The sequence below is a fragment of the Gossypium hirsutum genome, chromosome D07 (genome assembly GCF_007990345.1).
Source record: "Gossypium hirsutum isolate 1008001.06 chromosome D07, Gossypium_hirsutum_v2.1, whole genome shotgun sequence".
In the NCBI taxonomy this organism is placed as follows: Eukaryota; Viridiplantae; Streptophyta; class Magnoliopsida; order Malvales; family Malvaceae; genus Gossypium; species Gossypium hirsutum.
In genome coordinates, this window is record NC_053443.1 from 7,793,133 (window position 1) to 7,817,892 (window position 24,760).

Sequence of the window (24,760 nt, forward strand, 5' to 3'; positions counted from 1 at the left end):
CTATGTCCTCCATGTCCAATACATTGAAGCAATTATTAGAAGTCGTCTAATGCCAAGCCACAATGAACACTCCGATGGAAAAGGTTGAGCATGATATTCCCAAGCTCAAGGATGAGGGTCATTCCACCGTTATTAAGCAGATGAGTTAAACATGGGTGTTTGACATGAGTTTGAAGTTGGAGACAATGACGAAATTGTGAGAAGCAAAGAAGATGTGTCTTCACTCCGATTGATATAGGAGTAGGAGTAGGTGTAGGAATAGGAGTATGAGTAGAAGTAAAAGTAAATTAGTCTTTGTGCATTAGATAAAAAGCAAACTGATAATTTTTGTTAAAAATTTCATCTATTTTTATTATTAAAAAATAACTTGGTTGATAGAATGATTAGGAAGTTACACGTGGCACGTGTACCTCATTTGGCGTACAATGACCAATTTTTAATAGTAGAAATGGATATAATTCTTAATAAAAGTAATAACTTACTCATTGATCTAATGTATAAAAATTAATTTATCTATTTTTTAAATAAAACGATAAAATATAATTCGACTCTTAAAAAAAAACTTTTATGATACTTTTACAAGAGTGAAGTAATTTATAGATTCCGATGCTAGTTCTGAAAAGGAATCTCCGAAAGTTCCGTTATTATCATGGTTTGTAATGACAATAATACCATACAATGTCCACCCGTCAGTTTTTTATTGGTCCATTTGCATATTCTCAAAAATATCCCAAACAGAGCAGATTGCAACTCCCAAAACCTTTGCATTTTGTCCTTACTCACTTTTCCCCGTCGTAGATATCTAAGAAAAAAAAAAGAAGAAAATTTAGGGTTTTAGAGAGAATAGAAAACAAAGGGAAAGGAGCAAAACCGGGAAACCTGAATTTTTAGGGATTGTTTCTTTTTTTTTTTGTAAAATTTGGTGAGAGAAAGATAAGATGGTGGCGGACAAAGGAAAGAAGGTGAAATTAACAGAGAAAGGAGAAGAAGAGAACTCTGAACAAATCGATAAAGACCTCGTCCTTTCCATTGAAAAGCTTCAAGAGATCCAAGATGAGCTTGAGAAGGTTCATTTTATTTTTCTGTTTGCATTTTACGATAATTTATATACCATGCGTATATATATATTTTAAATTAGGGTTTATGAGAACTTCAAGAAAACTGCTTGTAGAATTTGATTTTTTTTTTTAAATTTGGATTTCATTTTGATTTACTGGGATAAATTTAATTGAAAGTTGTTTGAAATGATTTAAGTATCAATATTGTTGTAATTTCTATCATTGGCAAATAAAATAAATGTTAAAATCATTATTGTGTTACTCTTTGTTTCTGTATCTGATCGGATTTATATGTTGATTATTTGTTGTATACATCTGAATTCATTGTTGAAAGCTCAAGTCTTTTAATTGTTCTGTTCCTCTTGCTTCCTGAATCTTCTTTTTTGGGGGGTGGGTGATGGGGGTTGTAGGGGTCATTTTAGGTTATTATGCCTTATTATGGAGAAGGTGATTTAATGTTGACGGATACGTTTGTTCCGTTTTGGTATAATTAGATTAATGAGGAGGCGAGTGAGGAAGTCTTGGAAGTGGAGCAGAAGTACAATGAGGTACGCAGACCAGTCTATGATAAACGGAAAGACATCATTAAGAAGATCCCTGATTTCTGGTTAACAGCTGTAAGTGTTTCTATTTTTTCGTAATAATTTATTGGACCTTATCTTATTGCTTTCTCCATGTTTTAGAATCATGTTTAGATTCACAGGCCTTCTTGATGTGCAGTTCTTGAGTCATCCTGCTCTTGGTGATCTTTTGACTGAAGAGGATCAGAAGGTGTAAAGTCACTTCTCTCCTCAAGTGAAAACTTTCCTCCTGTTCATAGTTTACTTTGCAAAACTGATTTTTGGTTTATATTTTAAATGTAATTCTGGATGTTTTCCTGTTATGTAATTTTAGATGGAACTGTTGTCTTATTTCTTCATCTACTTATTTTCAACTATTATTACCTGGTAGATATTCAAGCATATTACTTCACTTGAAGTGGAGGATTTTAAAGATCTGAAATCCGGGTACTCTATTACATTTGTAAGTTCTTTCATGTTCCTTTTCTTACCTTTTTTGTAGGAAACTGAAACTGCTCTTACTTTCTTGCACTCCGCTGGTTGGTAGTAGAATCATAATTCATCTCTAATCTGTCTTGATGGCTTGCTGATTGAATTTGATTATAATTTCTCAGAACTTCAATCCCAATCCGTATTTTGAAGATTCAAAGCTTACAAAGACCTTCACCTTCCATGACGAAGGAACTAAAATTACTGCCACCCAAATCAAGTGGAAAGAAGGCATGGTGAGGGCTTATCCTCTTTTGATGGCTATTCTTCTTATAGGTATCTGTTTCCCTCGTATATTATAAATTACTCTCCTCCAATGTTAAGGGCTTACCAAATGGAGTTAATCATGAGAAGAAAGGATACAAGCGGCAACTTGCTGAAGAAAGGTTTGTTGATCATACCTGTCAATTAATTTTCTGTCTTAGAACTTCATAACATAAAACTCAAGATTAGTTTATTTAATATCTTCAGGTTGTAAAATGTTGTAATTTTGGTACTATTTTCTCAATATTTATACTATATTCTTTTTTGTATTCTAAACTAGCCTTTTATAGTAATATAATTCCTTTTACAAGTTATCTTCTGTTTTATTGAGCCAAGCAATGAGAGATTCAGTTTCCTTTTTAGTGTTCTATACATGTATTATGTGTTATTTAGTCCTGGTCTAGTTACTCTAGTAAAGCTTTGGTTACTGCAATATCTTGGCAAATATTTTATTGTGTACTTATAAATGCTTTGTATTTATACATACTTGTTAGGTTCTTTGAAGTTGCATTATAATCGCAAGTGTTAGGTTCTGTGTTGTATTGATTCTTTAATTCTCGGTCATGCTTCCAATTAGCTCTATATTATACTAAATTTGGTACATGTGTGAATGCAGTTTCTTTACCTGGTTTACTGATGCTCATCAGAAAGATGACATGGATGAAATTCATGATGAAGTAAATTCTCTCTGCATGCACTATCTATCTGTAGACTTCTACTTATTTTCTAACAGAGGTGATCTAAACTTTCACCTGATAAGCATTACAGGTAGCAGAGATTATCAAGGAGGATTTGTGGCCCAACCCACTCACTTATTTCAACAATGTAACTGCTTTATCTTCTGGCTTCTTCCCCTGATTTTGTTATATACCTGTTGTTTGATCAGTTTTGCTTCCTGTGCTAATTGTTTTTGTCAACTTGATGCAGGAGGCTGATGAAGAGGATTTTGATGGTGATGAAGAGGTAAAACCCTTTTTTGAAGTTTTTTGTTTCTGTGAAAAACTTAATACATGTATTTCGTGTACCATTTTTACTAGGGTTTTTTATCTTTTCAGATAAAAATTGCATGGCTGTAGGTTTTGGTCTTTTTTTAATATTTGTTTTGTTTGTTTTTCACCAATGATTGCGTACTATTTTTATCTAGATATGTTTGGGGGAACCGGGAACTATACTTACCAGTTTAAATGTGAGTTTATCAATGGAACTAGGTTTTGGTAATAACAAAAATCAGAATATTGACAAGAATGGTATCCTTTTCCTGCTAGTATATGGTGATCAGGATTTAATTACTCATCTCCTTTTGCTCAGGTGGGTGTAAATTAAGCTGACAGGAGTCAACTATACTTGCAAGAGCCTGCTGTTTTATCTTTGCTTGTTAGACTTGACTTGCATCTATTTAACTGGTTCTTTTAATAAGTATTTTACTTAGTTATTGAAAACGGTTTACTTTATGTTGTAAATTATGAATTCTCCTCTTTATAATGGCATTACATTAACCCACAGTATTCCAACTACTTTACGGTGTAGTGTATGCTATAATGGGCTGGTTTCTTTTGATAAAATTCTTGCATTGATTTTGCTAAAGTAATGTGGAATAAACCCATTGGATTATGTGAATATACTAGCATCCCAATGTTTGTCATATTAGTACTAGAGAAGTCATTGAATCAATATAGAGGACCTAGATTCATTTTCCTACAACATGTTTTATGTTTTGGGCTTAGGATACATGAATGCATTAGAGACCAATATTGGTCAAGGGTTATCCTACTGACAGAAACCAGTGGGATTGTATATATGGATCTTGTCTTGTGTGCATACCATTTATATTATGTCGGGTCAGCTTAGCTCTACGACTCTTTACTTGATTCAACATTTTAAAACCATACATTGGATGAAGAAGCAATTTGAGCTTGCAGTTGCCTGGTGTATGATAAATATAATTTGAGATAAGGTAATTGTTTGAAATTCATTTCATGTAGAGAAAGATTAGTTGTGAGTTGAATACTCATTAACCGAATTTAAGAGTCAGGTCACAGAATGAAGCTGCTTATAGTTTGGTATATTGATTGATGAAGTCATTGATTTAGTGGTGGTATAAAAGAATGCGGGGGAAATGAGGTCTATATTACAACGATGGAAGTTTTGATTTCTGAAAGCATTAGATGCCTTTTCTCTTTATTTATGGTGAATACTTGCATCTAGGTCTTCTTTTGTTCCTATTTTCTGTGAATTTGTCTGACGGAACAACTTGCAGTCAAAATGCTAATGGCTAAATGAGCTATTCTATATTTAAAGACTGTAAAAATATCAGACTATCAAAATTTTGTAAGTTACATATACTCATCAGGTTGATGCAGTATGTTTAGATCATTTACAAGTACATTCCTAAAATCATTAATGTCTACTGACAGGGAAAAGATGATGACGAGGATGATGATGACGATGACGAAGATGACGATAATGATAACTAAATTTGCTGCTGGCCTTTTAATCATACTTGTTGCTTACCTTGCTTTAAGTAAGAACTTAGTGTAAAGTTGTCTCCTAGATGCTGTTGTTACGGGGAGGATAACCAAATTCAAGATAGCTTTCTTTGCTTTATAACCAGCTGGCATTGACTCATTTATCCTTGCCCATATCTTTTACCTTTTTTCAGGTTTTCCTCTCTGCGGGTGTCAAGAAATTTTCTGCATAATATTGGAGTTCTGGCCTTCATCTATAGTTTTGTTTAATTAGTGTGTAAAATGCAGAATAGATTATATTTGTTGCTATTGAGCTGACGTGTGAATTTATCAATGATTAATTTATGATATATTGGTAAAATGGAATTGACGTTTAATGCATATGGCTAATAGTTTTTCCCTAGTTATTGCATTTCTTTTTCAAGATCATTTTTCTTTAAACATGGTTCTGAATCAATTTGATTAAACCAAGTGTTCTTTTCACCAACCATTTGCAGTTGCATGTTTGATTTTTTTCGATTAAAGCCGTTTATTTAGTAAAAAGTAATCTAATTTTTATGTTCATCTAAGTTTGAGTTTGTAAATTTTAAAATGCGTTGCGACTTTAATCATTTAATCAAGCATCAAGATATTTGAATTTTACTTGGACAATTTTTTTGACTTATTCGTCTGCTTGTTTAATCCAAAACTCCACCAGTTGTTGAATAAAAAATCGGTTTTGAAAAAAAATTCAGATTGGTTGACTTTGTGAATTGATGCGGATTGTTTAAATCGAGTTAAAAACTAGTTGCTTTGATTTTTTTAATATTTTAATTTTTTTAATAATTTATTAAATTGAATCCTATGAATTGATTAAATTAGTGAATTGATGGTTTTATTGATTCGATTACTAGTTTAGTTCTGAAAATTTCAATTATGAATTTTTCAATTACTATACATCCACTTTCTCATGAGATTATTATTATTATTATTATTATTATACAGTGACAATATTATTATGTATAAAAAAAGAGTTTGATCTTAGAAATTTTTAAAGTCTTGGTGGGTGTGAGTTTAGTATGATCACAGGGGAGATAAAGAAAGAAAATTTCATAAATGGCAGTCTAGTTAATATTTTAACTAGGTTTTCATGGCAGTCTGATTTTTGTAGTTCTGTAGTTGAGTGAATATTTGTGAGATAAAAAGAAAAAAGGTATCTAGCCAATCACACCAAGACACAGTTGAAAAGACAAAAGTATGTGGTTGATTTTGGAGTTGCCAGAATGGTGTCTTTATATATAAAATGTCCTCCTGCCTGAGAGTGTCTCGATTCAAAACAAAACTTGGTTTTACTTATGGCAGAGCCCTTGATTCCCACTGTAGATCTCTCACCTTTCACCAAAAATGATGAAGATGGCAAGAAAAAGGCCATGGAAGTCATTACCAAGGCGTGTTCCGAGTATGGGTTCTTCCAAATTGTGAACCATGGTGTCCCCATAAACTTGCTGCAACGAGCCCTGGAGCTCTCCAAAGTTTTCTTCGAGTATCCTTCTGACGAGAAACTGAAAAGCAGTCCAGCCTCAAATGCACCACTTCCTGCTGGTTACAACACACAGCCCCAACAATCGCCTGACAAGAATGAGTATCTATTGATGTTTCCACCAGGATCTACCTTCAATGTTTTCCCTCAAAACCCACCTGATTTCAAGTATGTTTCTCTCTCTCTCTCTCTCCCCATACTTTAAAAATAAATAAATTAATCTATATAAATTATATCGGAAGAAAAAATTAGTCTCATTTTTATTGTTAAATATTGATATGACTAGCATAATAATTAAAGAGTTACACTAATATACTCATTTTGAAGTAAAGAGACCGATTTTTAATTAAAAAGATAGATGAAAATTTTAATAAAAATAATCAATTTACTCTTTGATCTGATGTCTAAAGACTAATTTATCTATTTTTTAAATAGCGGGGCAAAATACAATTCAAGTGTTGTTAGTACTGTTACCATAAACCTCGCCTTATTTGATTTGATTCGTTGGCTTTGGTAGACGAGTGTTGGAAGATGTTTTCTCCAAGTTGACAGAAACAGGTCTACTTGTGGAGACGATTGTGAATCAGTGCTTGGGTCTCCCTCCTAATTTCCTCAAAGAATACAATCATGATCGGAGCTGGGATTTCATGGTAGCACTTCGTTACTTCCCAGCTACTGAATCTGAGAACAATGGACTAACAGAACATGAAGATTCAAATTGCATCAGCTTGGTGTTCCAGGACGAAGCAGGTGGTTTAGAAGTTCGTAAGGATGGGGAATGGATCCCTGTGATCCCTGCAAAAGGCACATTAGTGGTCAACATAAGCGATGTTATTCAGGTAATACAACATCACTTATTTTTCTTTGTTATAAAAGTTACTTAATATAAAAAAGTTCACATAGGCCCATTTCTCGCCTTGGCCCACTCAAAAAACTTTTTAATGTAAAAAATCATTAAATTATTAAGATATTTTATATTAATTTTTTTTAGTTTAAATTTAATTTAAAAGAATTACACAGTACATCAGGCTGAACTACCATATATGTTGATTTTTAAGCAAAGTTATCAGATTAGGTTGATTTTTTTCAAAATTTACCAGAATAGATAGATTTTGGAGAGAGAATATGAACATGTTTTTATGAATTTTGTAGGAAAATGCTTCCAGCTTGATGTGCTTTCCTACTAAGTTAGCAAAGCCTGTTTAATTGGATGAAATTTCAGGTCCCAAAATTTCCCATTGTCAACCCCCTGCAGAATTGTCCCTCACCCCAGAATTGGTCAGATATCCTAAGAATATTTTAAAAAATATGCACATTTTTTAGTATATATCATTGTTTTATAGGTGAGTAAAACCCGATTTGATTTGAAAAAATTGAAAAAAAATTGAATTTCAAATTATTCGAGTTTGAATCGAGTTAAATTTTATAATTCGAATAACAAATTGGTGTCAATACCTTTTTGGTCTCTGTTAATTTTGAAAATAAACAAATTGGTCTCTCTCAACAAAAATAAAAAAAAATCACACGAGTAATTTTAAAAATTTTAAAATAATTTTTAAAATTCAAAATATTTATAAAAATTCTAAAATTTATATTTTCAAAAAATATAAAAATATTAAAAAAATCTTAAAAGAATATAAAAAAATTAAAAATTAAAAAATCTAAAAAAAACCCCTAAAACTAAAACCCTAACAAAATCCTAAACTGATCGAGGAGAGAACATAGGACAAATGTGTTCAACTGGACGCGCTTTATTGACTAAGTAAGAAAGCGCGTCAAACTGGAAGTGTTTTCTTGCAAAATCCGCTAAAAATGTATCCAGCTTTTCACACACTCTCTTTAAAACCAGTCCATTCCAGTAAAGTTCGAAAAATCCAATCTAATCTGATAATTTTAGTTAAAAATCAACATGTATGGGTAATTCACCCAGTACATCACGTTAAGTTCTGAAACTACAAAAAAGAATTGCATGTATACGTCAATTCTCTAACTCGCCATTAGGCTAATAGGGTGGCAGATTATGTTACCACAGCACACCCAACAACCTACATACTTATTTTACTCACCTTTTCGAATTCGTCGATTTTCGAGGTGTGACAAGTTGTTTATTTTATTAAATTATGAGGTAGCTTACTATGGTTAATTGATAGTACACAAGATTTATTTACCGACTGTATATTAAATATTAATCTATATTATAAAGAGTAAAGTAATCATTTTAAAATTTAAAACATAATATTTATTAATTTGGTCTAACGATGAATTCCATCTTTCTACTTCATTGAAATTGTGAGATTAATCTCTTTAGTGTTTATACTTTAGGAAGATTGAGAAATTCAATTATTAATAAATACATTAATTTGAAAGGAACTACTTTATTAATTATTTACATATAAATGGTTGAATTATTAAGTTTCAATTTAAGAATTTAATTATGTTATTAAACTGGATTAACTTCTTTACTTTCATAAAGTATAAGAGTCTTAACTTCTCTTATTTTACCTTTGTACATAGCAACCATCTTCCTCTTTTAAGAAAGGACTATAGTTGTCAATGTTTTCTGAATTAGACTGGATCGGTTGTCAAAATAATTGAATCGAAAAAGGATAGAAGTATGGATTCGAAAAGACGAAAAACCCACAAATCAAAATATATATATATTTTAACTTTTAATAATTTATTTGATTTAAATTAGACAATCGAGAGACAGATGGTACCATTCCAAAAACATTGCCATTGTAAACGAAATACATTACATTTTCTGAGAATTGATTGACTGTTTTGGTGATGGAAACGATTGTGGCAAAGGTATTGAGCAACAATAAATTCAAAAGCGCGACACACAGAGTGGTGAGGCCTAAAGGAAGAAGCAGATACTCTTTTGCTTTCTTCTATAACTTGCAGGGAGATAAATGGGTTGAACCATTGCCACACTTCACTAAAGACATCGGTGAGTCACCCAAATACAGAGGTTTTCAATACAGTGAGTACTTGCAGTTGAGGCTGAGGAACAAGACTCATCCTCCCACTACGCCTGAAGATGAAATCCGGATCACCCATTATAATATTACTTCTTAACTCGAATAATCCACTTTCATATCTGTATTTGTTTGCTTGAGGATGAAAAAAATTAAGTTATTTTTATTTTAAATGTTTCCAGTTTTATATTATTTTAACTTGAGATGTTGATTGGGTTTGTATAACTATTCACTTTTGCTTATTTGGTTTGGTTCAATATATTTAGAATCCATCACTTTTTAGTTATTTAGGGTTAGTTTAGATGGACGATTTAGTGCGGTGCAGTGCGGTACGTTTAATTTACTTTTTGTCTCACGCTACAGTATCACTACAATATTTAATCTCATCGATGCTTTTACACTAATCGTAAGTAAACGCACCACTCATCCAAACTAGCCTTTAGTATAAATTTCCAAATCAACAATTCGCTTAAAAGGTTGAGTTTTTATATAAAATCATTTGAATTATATAAATTGATTGTTTATTATTCTTTTTATTGAATATATTTTAATTTAATATTTTATTCGTCAATTTTAGTATAATCAAATTTTATTTTGTAAACCAAATAACTAAATAGTTTACTGAACATTAAGTTTCAAGCACACATATGTCATCAATTACCAAACCAACCAAAATACCATTAAAGATTTACATCAATACACATATTTCATAATTCAAATGGCACGGAACATGATCAAACGATCACCAACGTGCATATACCAAAGCTCTATTTAAATGTCACTTATAACCGGCCAAAATAAACAAATAACTACCGAAAGAGTTGATGGATAGTGTGATCTCCAAAAACAATTCAATCGACAGCTCATATCTGATGATCTACAAAAGAGAAAAAAATAAATAGAGTAAGCTTAAATAAGGCTTAGTAAGTTCGTATTAAACTTAAAATTTAACTTACTGTAATTGTTGTAACTAAAACATTTTGCAATTAATTATATAAACAAGGTCATGTGTTCATTTATTTCCTATACACACTACAAATCTCACAAGGTTGGTGAGTTCACATATACGAAACATATATATTTATCATGTCATAAACATTACAAATAATAACATTTAAAACTCAATTCAACCATCACCTATTCATTTAACAACTCATATTTCATTTCAAATATCTATATCCAATGTTCCATTTCATATATCTATTTCCATATAACCGAGTCATATAACCATTTCATATATCATTTTTCATATAACCGAGTCATATAACCATTTCATATATCATTTTTCATATATTATTTTTGTAGAAGCCCAAATTTACCGGGCCCATACCAACAAAATAACCCAAACAATAAACCCGAAGCCCAACTACCCCAGCCCATTAACCTAAGCTCAGCATTCAGAAACCCTAATCCCACTAACCCTAGCCACCTACCCCCCACTTGCCCACTTGCCCACTTGCGCCGAACACCACCATGCCACTGTCGGCCATGACCACCTGCAAGAAGCCAAGTAGAAATAAACAAATAGAAAATAAACATTTGTAATCGGTTATAAAAACCGAAAATCTCACCATTGATAAGGGGGGGAATTTTTTATTTTTTGCTATGAAAACAAAAGATTTTCTTTCAATATTAACAGATTCAATACAAGAACCATTCGAAAATATATATACAATCAGGGGCTCTAACACCAAATCGGAGAATCAAATCTAAAACCTGAGGTGACTCTTTCTTTTTTTTCTTTACTGTTTTGAGTTTATTTTTACATAAAAATACTAAAAAAATATTAAAACATAAAAACATATGCATTATTAAGCAAAAAAAAAAGAAAAAAAAGAAAAAAAATATTTTTTACCTTTTCCGGCCACCGCATGCGGTGGCCGGCGCCGGCGCCGGCGAGCCTCCGGTGACCGGCCCCCTGGCCGGATTCCCCTTCCCCCCTCCCTTCTCTCTCCCTTCTCTCTTCCCTCTCTCTCTTCTTTTTTCTTTCCCTCTCCCCAAATAATTTTTTTTGGCTATTTTAGGCCTTTATATAGCCCTCCAAAACGACGTCGTTTTGGGGGCTACACTTAAGCCTCAAAACGACGTCGTTTTGACCATTGCCCGACCCATCCGACCCGACCCGCTAGAGGATCCGCGTGTTTTCGTTTGAATGGGATATTTATGCGCGCAGTCCTTCCACTTTTTCAGGATTTTGCAATTAAGTCATTTTTCTTGTTTCCAATTTGGCCCCATAATTTCTCGCGCTTTTCGATTTAGTCCCCGCTAATGTGCTGCGTTTTAATGGAATGGAATAATTGTTGTTTCGGTCCCCCTATGTTTGGTGCGCGCTCAAATAAGCCCATTTCTCTTCATTTCCTTTCACATTTGCCCCAGAACTTTGTTTTTAATTCAATTTTAGTCCTTTTTTCGTTTATTTTTATATCTTTATTAAATATCCTTGTTATTTTATATTATTAGTATTATTAGTATTACTATTATTATTATTATGTATTAGTATATATTTTTATAATGTACGCGTATACATGTATATATATTTTCATATTTAATATTTTTATTTCATTTTTTTCTAATATTTTATTATAATTTATATATATATACATATACATATTCTTTATTTATTTTAAGTATATATTTTTTATATTTCATATTTTCTACAGGCATATATATACTTATATATTTACATATTTTAATTCATATACTTATAAATGTATGTACATACTTACGTTATTTTATTTTTATAATATACATATTTATATTTTTTTGTCTTTATGTAATATATATACATACATGCGCATGTTATTTATATATATGTAATTATGTTTTCATATTTTATAATTCTTGTACATACACATATATATATATATGTATAGACATACATATTTTCATTATATATATATACCTACATAGTTTTTTTTTTGTATTTTAAATCTTTTAAAATTCATACATGCATTTTTAAAACTTTTATAATTTTATTCATTTCTTTATTATTATTATTGTTTTACTTTATGTTTATCTATTTATTTATGTGTCCATTATTATTTTTTTTTAAAATGTTTTAGTTTTTTTTTATTTTGTTTATTTACTTGTTATTGTATATAATTGATTTTTTATATATTTATTTTTGTTATCTTCGCTCGTATTATTTTTACTCGCATTATCGTAATTGTTATTCCGTCACATCAATTTTTACTCGAATTCGTAAAAAAGGAAAATTTTGGAAACAAAAGCAATACTCGATGCTTGGGATCTTCGAGAGAATTGGGCCCTAACGTGCTGGGTTCTAATTTTCTGTTGAATCTAAATGCTCGAGAATGCTCTTTAATAAAAAACATAAATAAAAACTCATTATCGGGATTTCAATATGTTGTGTCCTAACGCATTGGATATGACACGTGGTTTTCTCGATATGAGGATTTTTCGAAAGTAAAGGCAATATTCCGTATTTAGAAAATTCGAGAAAATCGTGCCCTAACTTACTGAGATTCGATTTTTCTCGTTGATTTTAAGTAATCGAATATCCTTTTAAAATTAAAATAAATGAGGTTTAAATAAAAAATAAAAGGAAAGCTTACTCTCAAAAAATACAAGGTGTCGTGTCCTAACTTACTGGATGTGACATCTTGTTAATTCGAGATAAGAAGGCATTTTTCATTTTGACTTATCCAAGTAATTTTTTTTAAAAAAAAAATAACGCAATATAAAGAAGGATCTTATTTTTAAATTCTTTTCGAGTTTTTAATTTTCGACATAAAGACATTAAATAATCAACTAAGGTACCAATTTTGGGCGTGTCGAGGGTGCTAATCCTTCCTCGTGCGTAACCGACTCCCGAACCTTTTTTTTGAATTTCGTAGACCAAAATCGTTGTTTTCATAAAATTAAATCATTTATTAAAAACAACCACTTTTTGAGGTGACCCGATCACACCTCATCAAAAAAAGGATTGGTGGCGACTCCCGTTTTCATTCTTTTTTTCAAAATCCAAGTCGACCCCGTTTTATCAAAAAAATGGTGTCAACAATTTTTTTCACCTGATGAACCAAATGGAACAATGTCGGATATGTGGGAACGATGCTCACACAAGTTGTAAAATTGGTTTGCTCACACGAGCTGTAGGTCTAGATGTTAGGCTATATGATGTTGTTCACACGAGCTGTAAAGAATCTACCACAAATGCAGGACATCCAAGACTAGCACCTGAAACGATAAATAACTCTAATGGCATGTCATTTGTATCCTAAACATTCACGAGGTTCATATGGGCCGTGATTCACATTCATATCATATAATTACTTAAGTATTTCTTTGTCCCATGAATTCAACTGTATAATTTCTCCATTTTCAATCATGACCCTCAATTGTAATTTCGTTTCAATTTGATCTGTTTTCATAACTTAATACTTACTATGCAAGCAAATTTAAATACAATATACTTAGATATTTATTAATTCGCAAAACATCAACTAAATCAATTCATTCATTACACGAACTTACCTAATCCAAAAATGACAACGATCACAACATCGATGATTACCCCGCTAACTTTCCTTTCATGCGATTATTGTCTGGTTGATTCGTTTCTTAATCTAAATATTATAATTTAATTCAATTATCCAATTCAAATACTTTTAAAGAAAAAAAAATCATGTAATTAACCCTTTAATCAACATTTTATACTTTTACCCTAAATTTTTACTGTTTATTCAATTTAGTCTCTGAACCCGAAACTTTCAAATTTATTACAATTAAACCAACTCCATGCTAGCCAAAATTTTCCCTATGCAATTACATCCCATATTTATTAAAGTATCACAAGAATTTCATGCCAAATTTATTATTTTATCGATTTAGTCCTTAAACTTAAAACTAACCAAAACCACTTTACAAAATAGTCCTATTTAACTAGCAAGCTTAATAATCTATCAACAAACTTTAAAAAAAATTACAATTTCATCAATGACATAAATCAAAACATTTAAAAATCTTACGAATTAGTCCCTAGCTTAGCTAAATTAAGTTACAACGATAATACTTACCATGCAATTAAATTTGCCAAGGCCGAAGCTTTGGTTCTAAAATAATGGTGGTTTCGGTGCTAACTCAAAAAATGAAAAAGATGATGAAATTAAAATGACTTTTGCTTTTGTTTTATTATAAAATATGTTTTACTTTTAATTAAATAAATTTTTAACATATAAAATACTTAAAAACAGCCCACTAATCGTCCAAGCTACTTTAACATGGTCTAATTGTAACATAAGGTCTTCCACCCATGATTTTATGGCTATTAAGCATGAATAAACTAATAGCGATTAACTTTTATAACTTTTACAATTTAATCCTTTTTACTAAATTAATTATTTAAACATTAAAATTTTTGGACCAAATTTCAATATACCTATATTGTAACTTCATAAATATTTAATAAAATATTTATAGGCTCGGTTTACAGAAACGAAGTCTAAATATCTCATTTTCTAAAATCCCATGACTTTAAGGACAAACCTTAACTATTCGCCCAATTAACAAAATTTATCAAATCAAAATTCAATATAATATTATGTTTTATTCATAAATATTAAATAATAATATTTACAGACTCACTTGTCGAATTTATGATCTCGAAATCACTATTTCCGACATCACTAAAAACAAGTTGTTACATATGCAAGTTGCTTGATGTATGCGTTAATGAAACATTTAAGTAAGCTTCATTTATTTTTATTGCATTGAATGACAAGTGCTTATAAATAAAACTCTTGTGTGAGTGAAAATAAGATGCAAGAAAATTCTCTATTAATTTTATCTGATGTTTGCTTATTTGAGAATCCTATGACACACTAATATATTCATGAAATAACTATTTTTTAAAATGAAAAATATTATGATAAAGTTGTAAGTAAAATAATAATAAATTCATTTATCTTTTATCACATATTTTTAAAGTTGATAGTTTTTTTAAAAAAAAAGTAAGTAATATAAATTATATTAAAACACAAACTATAAAAGCTAGACATATTTTTGTCAATTCCTAACTATATTTGATAAGGAAAATTATATATTTATCACGTATCTCATATATTTTATATATATTTTTATTATACTTTATATATATTTACTTTCAAGTCAACCCTATTTTCCTTTTAAATAATAAGATATAAATTATATTTAGCGCATTATCAAAATAAGAGATTTGATACCTTTATTGATTTTCTTTTTAACATTGCCAAAAGCGCTCATCCTAACAACTTCATTTACATATAAAGATAAGCGAAAAAATTATAATTAATAAAATTGTTAATATCTATTCTTTTTTAAATACTCAAACCCACATCCTTCTACATTAATAAATATATGTCCACTTAGACTAGAATCATGATCACGGTGGAATTGTGGTTATTTTTAAAAATATGTTGTTTTTTACAGGTTGAGTTTGACGGTGAATTTGATAGGAAGTAGGAAGGAAGGGAGTTGAATGAGATGGGTCCAAACTCCAAACCAATCGACTCGCAGAGAAAAGAAATATATATTTTCTAAAAAATTGACTTGGAAAAGGGTCCCACCTTGGCCACCACTGTCTTTATGGATTGAATGATAAAAAAGAGCACCTCACGTGGAGTCTGAACCAAAGGGGCTGTCCTGTCCAACCACTGATCCAAAGATATTAAAACAAAATTCCAAGTAGAATTCACAGCTCCTATCCTAGTTAATCATATTTTATTAAAAACATATTGCTTTTTAAGCCATATCATTTCCACTCATTATCTTTGCTCTTAAAGCTTGCCCTCTTCCCTTATCCTTTCTCTCTTTATCTGCGTCAAAACACATGAATTCTCTACAGGAATTTTCCAGGCTAAGCTTTTGATGGGAAAGCAAATACAAATAAAACCCAAATTAATTCATAACACTCCCTCCCTATCATCCCCTCTACATCATTTTTACTCTTTTTCAAAAAACACAAAGATCCAAAGACCCACCAAACGAATAAGTTACTAGATTTTCCGATCCATTAGAGAAACGACCTATTACTTTCATGATATCATGGAAGGAGGAGGAAGTGATGATCATCAACTCCACCACCACCACCAACACCGCCCTACTTTCCCATTCCAATTACTTGAGAAGAAACAAGATGATATCCAGCCTTGTTCTTCCTCTTCTTCCCCTCCTTTCCCTTCCCTTCTCCCACCTTCCTCCTCTTCTTCACCCTCTGCTGATCAACCCAACACGAGTCGTTCCATTTCAAGCCTCCAAATCTCGCCGGAACCTTGTAAAAAACCACCCCCTAAACGTACTTCAACCAAAGATCGACATACCAAGGTCGATGGACGTGGCCGTAGGATCCGAATGCCAGCTCTTTGTGCAGCCAGGGTTTTTCAACTTACTCGTGAATTAGGCCATAAATCTGATGGTGAAACCATTGAATGGCTACTCCAACAAGCTGAACCTGCTGTGGTCGCCGCCACTGGTACTGGAACCATCCCAGCAAACTTCACTTCCCTCAACATCTCCCTCCGAAGTTCAGGCTCAACCATGTCGGTTCCCTCTCACTTACGATCCTCAGGTTTCAACTCCAACTTCTCTATGCAACAACGTAGAAGTCTGTTCCCAGGAATTGGATTAGAAACAACCCCGACATTCCTTAACTTCCAATCAAGCAGTAACTTGAATTCCATGTTCCAAGCTAAGCAAGAGTTGCGTGATCATAATAGTTCTTCGTTGGAAATATCAGCAAATGAAGAAAATAGTCTAGGAAGGAAGAGAAGACCCGAGCAAGATTTATCTTCACAACATCAAATGGGGAGTTACTTGTTGCAGTCAAGCACCGGCGTGATTCCAGCAGCAACTCACGGTCAGATTCCGGCTAATTTTTGGATGGTAACTAATTCTAATAATCAAGTAATTAGCGGCGACCCTATATGGACGTTTCCTTCCGTGAATAGCAGTGCTTTGTATAGGGGCACTATGTCTAGTGGATTGCATTTCATGAATTTTCCAGCTCCGATGGCTTTATTACCAGGCCAACAATTGGGTTCGAGCGGTGTTACCAGTGGCGCTGCTGGTGGTGGTGGTGGAGGAGGAAGTACCGGCATAAGTGCTGAAGGACATTTAAATATATTAGCTGGATTGAATCCTTATCGGCAAGTATCCGAATCACAAGCGAGCGGGCCTCATTCAAACAACGACGGCGGAGGAGGAGGAGCTGCAGGTGGTGGTGGAAGCGCCGGAGGCGGCGATAACCGACATGATGCAACTAGTCATCAGTCGTAGAGTTGATCAAATACCACCATGCATCGATCATCTCTTTGCTTGTTTCGATCAGTTGTGTAGTTCGATGTGTAACACACGTGAGGTTTGATTGTTCTTTCAAATAACAACAAAGAAAAAAAAATACAATTTGGTTTTCATTACTGCCAAAAAAGGTTGAAAATTTACTTTTCTTGGTGTGATTAATATGAGGTTCTTTCTAGGTTTCGGGAGAGATAGAAGACACCATTTTTAACATTGGTGCCGTCCGTTTTGGCTGAAAAAAGTCTCCATTTTTTGGGTTTTTTATATTTATTTTTGTTACACCATTAATTTCATTTCAGCATTTTTGTTTGTGCACATAATTCTTGGAAGAGGCCAAAAATGTTGTTCCAATAGGGTCGGAAGCGTGTAAATTATTGTACTAAAAAATCACACAAAGTTCAATTCCCAGGGAAGAGAGGTGGATCACAATGATCTCTTAAATACCAAGTCTTTCCTTAGTCAGAATATCCCTTCTATAGTAATTTAATAGCACAATTAAATACTACTATTATACCCTCAAATATTGAAAGAAAAATAGGACAAAAAAGAACACAAGAGTTTTAACGAGGTTCGGTAAATTATACCTACGTCCTCGGGCACTAACACCAGATGATAACTTTACTATCTCCAAAATATTACAAACAAATAGAATTCCTTAAGAATTCTCAAATGGGAGAAGAGAGAAAACTAAAAGAGAAAGATTGGTTGGGATGGTTGAAATGAAAAATGAAAAGGCCTATTTATAGTTGAGGTTCAGGGACTAACTTGCAAATGGCCTAAAAAATTAGGGACCAAAATTGCAATTATCCCATTCAACTTTTCAACATTCGGTGCAACTTGCTCAACCTTTTTAACAAGTTGCTTCCTACCTTTGTTGACTTTTCAACAATCTCCACCTTGAAGATTTGATTAGGATAATCACATCTTCACATACTTCCTTCAACTCCCCAAATTCGATAAAGCTATCTTTTGTAGTGCCTCCAAATGCGCTCTCGAGCGCCATACACCTAAAGGTGCTCAAATTCTCAGGATGTTAATCAAGTTCAAACAATGATTAAACTTGATTGTTGTTACCACCTTGGTCATCATATCTGCGGGATTATCTGCTGTCGGAATCTTCTGAAGTAGAATTTTTCCTTTTTCAAAGACTTCCCGCACAAAGTGATATCTTACGTCGATATGCTTGGTTCTTGAATGATAGACTTGATTTTTCGCTAAATGAATAGCACTCTGACTGTCATAATATAGACTAATGTGACTTTGAACAACTCCCAAGTCTTTCAATAATCCATTAAGCCAAATAGCCTCCTTAACAGCTTCTGTAACTGCCATATATTCTGCCTCTGTAGTAGACACAGCTACTGTAGACTGTAAGGTAGACTTCCAACTCACTGGGGCTTTCGCAAGAGTAAACAGATACCCCGTAGTTGAACGACGTTTATCTAAATCACCAGCAAAGTCGGAATCAACATATCCAACTACAAACTGACCAAGTGCTTCATCCTGTTCAAAAATTAAATCAACATCTACGGTTTTTCGAAGATACCGTAGAATCCATTTCACAGCTTGCCAATGTCCTTTTCCAGGATCATGCATATACCTGCTCACAACTCCAACAGCTTGTGAAATGTCAGGCCTCGTACACACCATCGCATACATCAAACTCCCAACTGCATTAGCATATGGGACTTTTGCCATATATTCTCTTTCTTCTTCAGTTTTCGGAGATAATTGAGCACTAAGTTTCAAATGAGAAGCAAGTGGGGTACTTACATGTTTTGTGTTTTCATTTACACCAAAACATTGTAATACCTTTTTCAGATATTGCTTCTGATTCAAACAAAGCTTGCCTCTCTGTCTATCTCTACTTATCTCCATGCCGAGAATCTTCTTGGCCTCACCTAGATCTTTCATCTCGAACTCTTGATTCAACTGAGCCTTCAGCTTATCTATCTCATTTTGGCTCTTCGAAGCGATTAACATATCATCAACATACAAGAGTAGATAAATGAAAGATCCGTCATGCAGCTTCTGCAAATACACACAATTGTCATATTTGCTTCTTGTGTACTTCTGCCTTCTCATAAAGCTATCAAATCGCTTGTACCACTGCCTCGGGGATTGCTTCAATCCATATAGCGATTTGTTAAGCTTACAAACCCAATTTCTACCACCAGCATCTGTGTATCCTTCTGGCTGAGTCATATAGATCTCCTCTTCTAACTCACCATGCAAGAAAGCCGTCTTAACATCAAGTTGAGCTAGCTCCAAATTCAACTGTGCTACCAAGGCCAACAAAATTCTAATGGAGGAATGCTTCACAACAGGGGAAAATACATCATTGTAGTCAATTCCCTCCTTCTGAGCGTAGCCTTTAGCTACCAATCTTGCCTTGTAGCGAATATCCTTCTTGCTAGGAGATCCATCTTTCTTTGCGAATACCCACTTGCATCCGATTGCCCTTTTACCTTTCGGTAATTGCGCCAACTCCCAAGTATTGTTCTTCAGGAGAGACTGCATTTCTTCATCCATGGCGCTTTTCCATTTATCACTTTCTAAGTTTTGCATTGCTTCTTGATAAGTGATAGGAATATCATCAACAACGGGAAGGGCGTAGGCCACCATATCAGTAAATCGAGCAGGTTTACGAATTTCTCTCCGTGGCCTTGCAACTGCAACTGGTTCTGGTGTACTTAGTGGTTCTTGGGTCAGAACCTCTTCAACCTCTAATTCCTCCATTGTGGCTGGAGAATTAGACTTATTAACTGGGCAAATCCCCATCTGCTCAAACTCCACCTGTTTTGGAGTACACTCCACCTGCTGTGGAGTATTGCTCGTCTGAATATCTTTATCTGCTACCTTTTTCAATGTGGCAGATTCATCAAAGGTAACATCTCTGCTACAGATCATTTTCTTTGTGCTTAAGCACCAAAGACGAAATCCCTTCACTCCAGAAGTGATTCCCATAAAGAGAGCTTTCTTTGCCCTCGGATCTAACTTTGACTCCTTCACATGGTAATATGCAGTGGATCCAAACACATGTAAGGAATCATAATCTGTAGCCGGTTTTCCAGACCATACCTCCATAGGAGTTTTTCTTTTTAATGCAGATGATGGCAAACGATTAACAAGATGGCCAGCGTATGTCACAGCCTCAGCCCAAAATTGCTTGCCCAACCCAGCATTGGACAACATACATCGAACTTTCTCCAGCAATGTTCGATTCATACGCTCTGCCACTCCATTCTGTTGTGGTGTATCCCTAACTGTGAAGTGTCGAACAATACCATACTCTTGGCACACATCGAAGAACGGATCACTTTTATATTCCCCTCCATTGTCCGTCCTAAGCCGCTTGATTTTCTTGCCAGTCTGGTTTTCGATCATAGTTTTCCATTTAAGAAAAACTCCAAGCACTTCATCTTTAGTTTTCATGGTATACACCCAAACTCTTCTGGAAAAGTCATCAACAAAAGTAACAAAGTAGTGTTTTCCTCCCAACGAAGGTGTTTTGGAAGGCCCCCACACATCTGAGTGAATATATTCCAAAATACCTTTTGTATTATGGATAGCAGTGCCGAATTTCACTCTCTTTTGCTTTCCCAGAACACAGTGCTCACAAAATTTTAATTTGCAAGCCTTTGCACCTTTCAACAATCCTTGCTTTGCCAGAATTTGCAAGGATTTTTCGCTGGCATGTCCCAACTTCATATGCCACAACTGCATTGAGTCCAAGTCTTTGTTACCGGAAGCTGCAGCGACTGCTCCAATAACTGTACTACCTTGGTAGTAATACAAGTTATTTTTCCTGATGCCCTTCAATATCACAAGTGCGCCAGATGTCACTTTCAAAATCCCATCTCTCATAGTAACAACTGAACCATTGGATTCCAAGGCTCCCAATGAGATGAGATTTTTCTTCAAACTGGGCACGTACCGAACATCAGTCAGAACTCTGGTTGATCCATCTTGATTCTTTAATTGGATTGAACCTATCCCAACAGTTTTACAGGCATTGTCATTGCCCATATAAACAACTCCTCCATTTAGTTCTACTAAATCAGAGAACCACTCCCGGTTAGGGGACATATGATAGGTACAACCCGAATCCAATATCCACTCATCTGAATGGAACGACGATGATGATGCAACCAGTGATAGTTCAGAGTCACTAGTATCATGCTTTGCAACACAAGCATCTACAGCAGCTTTTCCCTTACTCTTCAGCTTTGGACAATTTTTCTTCCAGTGGCCTTTCTCATGACAAAAGGCACATTCATCTTTCCCGAGTCTGGACTTTGACTTTGATCTCCCCTTTTGAGTTTTCTTCCGAGTGTATGAACGACCTCAGACTACTAAAGCTTCTGTATCTCTGATTGAGTTTTTCTGTTTGTCCTTCTTTCTCTGTTCATAACTGTATAAGGCCGCACAGACTTCGCTCAGAGATATATCACTCCTGCCATGAAGTAGAGTAGTTTCTAGGAACTCAAACTCCTCAGGAAGTGACCCTAACAGCATCAAAGCCAAATCTTCATCTTTGAATGTCTCATCCATATTCAGCAAATCAGTGACTAACTGATTAAATTTGGTGATGTGATCATTCATTGTGGTACTTGGGACGTATGTGAAGCGAAACAGTCTTTTCTTCAAGTGGAGCTTATTTTGACTGTTTTTCTTCAAAAATTTTTCTTCAAGTGCCACCCACAACTTATTTGCAGAAGTCTCCTTTGAAAAAGCATACCTCTGCTCTCGAGAAAGGCATGATCGAATTGTGCCACATGCCAACCGATTGATCGCCTTCCAATCTTTCTCCTGTACATCATCTGGTTTCTCTTCATCAATGGCAATGTCTAGACCCTGCCGAAAAAGGGCATCTAGAACCTCACTTTGCCACATACCAAAATGGCCCGTGCCATCAAAGATCTCCACGGCCAATCTTGCATTTGCAATTGTCGGTCTTGTCCACATGGACGATGTTGAAGCTCCTACACCGACCGTTTTCTCCATAATCTTTCAATATACCTAAGGAAATCTTTTCTGATGTGGAAGATCAGTTTAAACTGCAACCACAGAGCATACTACGATTAACCTTCGGCTCTTGATACCACTTGTTGTTCCAATAGGGTCGGAAGCGTGTAAATTATTGTACTAAAAAATCACACAAAGTTCAATTCCCAGGGAAGAGAGGTGGATCACAATGATCTCTTAAATACCAAGTCTTTCCTTAGTCAGAATATCCCTTCTATAGTAATTTAATAGCACAATTAAATACTACTATTATACCCTCAAATATTGAAAGAAAAATAGGACAAAAAAGAACACAAGAGTTTTAACGAGGTTCGGTAAATTATACCTACGTCCTCGGGCACTAACACCAGATGATAACTTTACTATCTCCAAAATATTACAAACAAATAGAATTCCTTAAGAATTCTCAAATGGGAGAAGAGAGAAAACTAAAAGAGAAAGATTGGTTGGGATGGTTGAAATGAAAAATGAAAAGGCCTATTTATAGTTGAGGTTCAGGGACTAACTTGCAAATGGCCTAAAAAATTAGGGACCAAAATTGCAATTATCCCATTCAACTTTTCAACATTCGGTGCAACTTGCTCAACCTTTTTAACAAGTTGCTTCCTACCTTTGTTGACTTTTCAACAAAAAATGCATTCCTTAGGTTTTTTTCTCTCAAGAACGATAAATTAAGTTTTGAAGACTAGTTAATGCATAAACAAGTCATATTAAACGTTATCCCGACTCCATCAGTGGACAATATTTCTTCAAGTTCTTTTGGAGGGTTGTCGAGGAATTTAATGCCTAGATCATCAAAAAGATCATTTTTAGAGAGGCAGTCGGCAACCCTATTGATTTCATAATAATCATATCGGATTTGGATTTTCCGTTGCCTAACTAAAAAATCTTTAATGTTCCTGCCAATATTGAAGTCCTTTCTATTAGGAAGATCTTATGTCAAAATGCGAGCCACCATGATACTGTCCACTTCGACTAGCACCTTCCCCAAAGTTCTGCTTGGACTACAGAGCAAGTACCAATACAACGAGCAAAGCCCGCCATCCATTCGTCATTGTGATCTCTAAGTAGGCTACTAGCTGCAGCGATATTCTTCAAAGACGAGACTATCTGTATTGAGTTTGGTTCATCCCAAAGGTAGTTTAGTCCATGGTATCTGTTTCTCTGTCTTTCGGTTCCTTAAGTCCTTTCCTCCTTGAGCATCCAGAATGTACCTAGCAAATATCAAACAATGCGTAATTAATTTATCAGCGTTATGGTTATAATTATTGAAAACTATGGAGTTCCTAAGTTCCCATAATTTCCACATTATGACATTGAAGATTTGACTTTAGTCAAAGTTTCCAATTTTCAAATTGCTCTTGTTTCCAGTTCAACAGAGAAAAAACATAGAAAGTGCTACGAATAGGTGCAGGAAGAAGCCTTTCCCAAACACTTCTAGCCATAGAACAATCTCTTAATGCATGGATTACTAATTCGAATTCTTTTCCGCAAATGAAGCACCAAGGATTATCGGACATTCCCCGTTACATTGCTCCGTACTAGTTAGTAATTTGCCTTGAAGAGCTAGCCATAATAAGCTCCTTATCCTCTATGGACCTTTGAACTTCCAAACTTCCTGCCCTTTTTTGTCTTTTAGATTCCACTAGTTCCTTTAAGTGCCTACAAGCCTTGGCCACTGTGATGTTCCCATCTTGCATTCTTGCCAGTATAGAGAATCCTTATCAGCCTCTTCCATAGGAGGATGTGTCCCTGAAATAGAAAATAATATAGATAAATCAAGACATTGTTCAAACTAATTCTACTTTTTTAACCATGTCCGTGACAAGAGATCTATCTACATGATGAGATGAGCATTTGCAAACTCTAACTAGAGGGAGGATCTCTTTGTTAACCAGTTATAATGTCAAAATTGAATTGAGTTGCCATTCTTGATGGATTGAGTCGTATTAGCCTTGAGGGTTTCCCAAACTCTCGACACAAACATCTAGAGAAAAGAACACTTTCGTCTAGCCGATTTTTGGTAACCAATTATCATGCTAAAATTGAACTGAGTTATATTCATGGACTAAGCTGAATTAAGTTAATGGAGTGTTAATTACTT

At 34.0% G+C, this 24,760-nt stretch overlaps 3 protein-coding genes across 4 annotated transcripts; all 3 read left to right on the forward strand.

Annotated features, from left to right (window-relative positions):
• The first annotated feature begins 758 nt into the window (after positions 1–758).
• Positions 759–5,213, forward strand: LOC107953532 (NAP1-related protein 1). 2 transcript variants are annotated; one of them, XM_016888864.2, is made up of 11 exons: positions 759–1,067; positions 1,553–1,675; positions 1,779–1,829; positions 2,010–2,081; positions 2,233–2,343; positions 2,432–2,493; positions 2,988–3,048; positions 3,140–3,196; positions 3,299–3,334; positions 4,786–4,892; positions 5,031–5,213. In XM_016888864.2, the coding sequence occupies exons 1-10, from the start codon at positions 939–941 to the stop codon at positions 4,843–4,845; spliced, it is 762 nt and encodes a 253-aa protein (XP_016744353.1). In that variant the 5' UTR covers positions 759–938; the 3' UTR covers positions 4,846–4,892; positions 5,031–5,213. The 2 variants fall into 2 exon arrangements, with proteins under 2 accessions (XP_016744353.1, XP_016744352.1); XM_016888863.2 differs by having other exon boundaries at positions 4,786–5,213.
• A 531-nt stretch (positions 5,214–5,744) lies between these two features.
• Positions 5,745–9,619, forward strand: LOC107953531 (flavonol synthase/flavanone 3-hydroxylase). The gene is made up of 3 exons (XM_016888862.2): positions 5,745–6,523; positions 6,873–7,194; positions 9,164–9,619. Exons 1-3 carry the CDS (start codon positions 6,171–6,173, stop codon positions 9,431–9,433), a joined length of 945 nt encoding a protein of 314 aa, XP_016744351.1. The 5' UTR covers positions 5,745–6,170; the 3' UTR covers positions 9,434–9,619.
• A 6,337-nt stretch (positions 9,620–15,956) lies between these two features.
• On the forward strand, positions 15,957–18,043 carry LOC107953530 (transcription factor TCP14). The gene has a single exon (XM_016888861.2). It carries the CDS (start codon positions 16,378–16,380, stop codon positions 17,605–17,607), a length of 1,230 nt encoding a protein of 409 aa, XP_016744350.2. The 5' UTR covers positions 15,957–16,377; the 3' UTR covers positions 17,608–18,043.
• The last annotated feature ends 6,717 nt before the right edge of the window (positions 18,044–24,760 follow it).

Excerpts from the sequence above, each read along its gene's own strand:
- LOC107953530 (XM_016888861.2), top strand. The coding sequence starts at position 16,378 with ATGGAAGGAGGAGGAAGTGATGATCATCAACTCCACCACCACCACCAA.
- LOC107953532 (XM_016888863.2), top strand. The coding sequence starts at position 939 with ATGGTGGCGGACAAAGGAAAGAAGGTGAAATTAACAGAGAAAGGAGAA. Across the intron at positions 1,830-2,009 it reads TGACTGAAGAGGATCAGAAG|ATATTCAAGCATATTACTTC; the intron begins GTGTAAAGTCAC and ends ATTACCTGGTAG. Across the intron at positions 3,197-3,298 it reads CACTCACTTATTTCAACAAT|GAGGCTGATGAAGAGGATTT; the intron begins GTAACTGCTTTA and ends AACTTGATGCAG.
- LOC107953531 (XM_016888862.2), top strand. The coding sequence starts at position 6,171 with ATGGCAGAGCCCTTGATTCCCACTGTAGATCTCTCACCTTTCACCAAA. Across the intron at positions 6,524-6,872 it reads CAAAACCCACCTGATTTCAA|ACGAGTGTTGGAAGATGTTT; the intron begins GTATGTTTCTCT and ends TGGCTTTGGTAG. Across the intron at positions 7,195-9,163 it reads ACATAAGCGATGTTATTCAG|GTATTGAGCAACAATAAATT; the intron begins GTAATACAACAT and ends ATTGTGGCAAAG.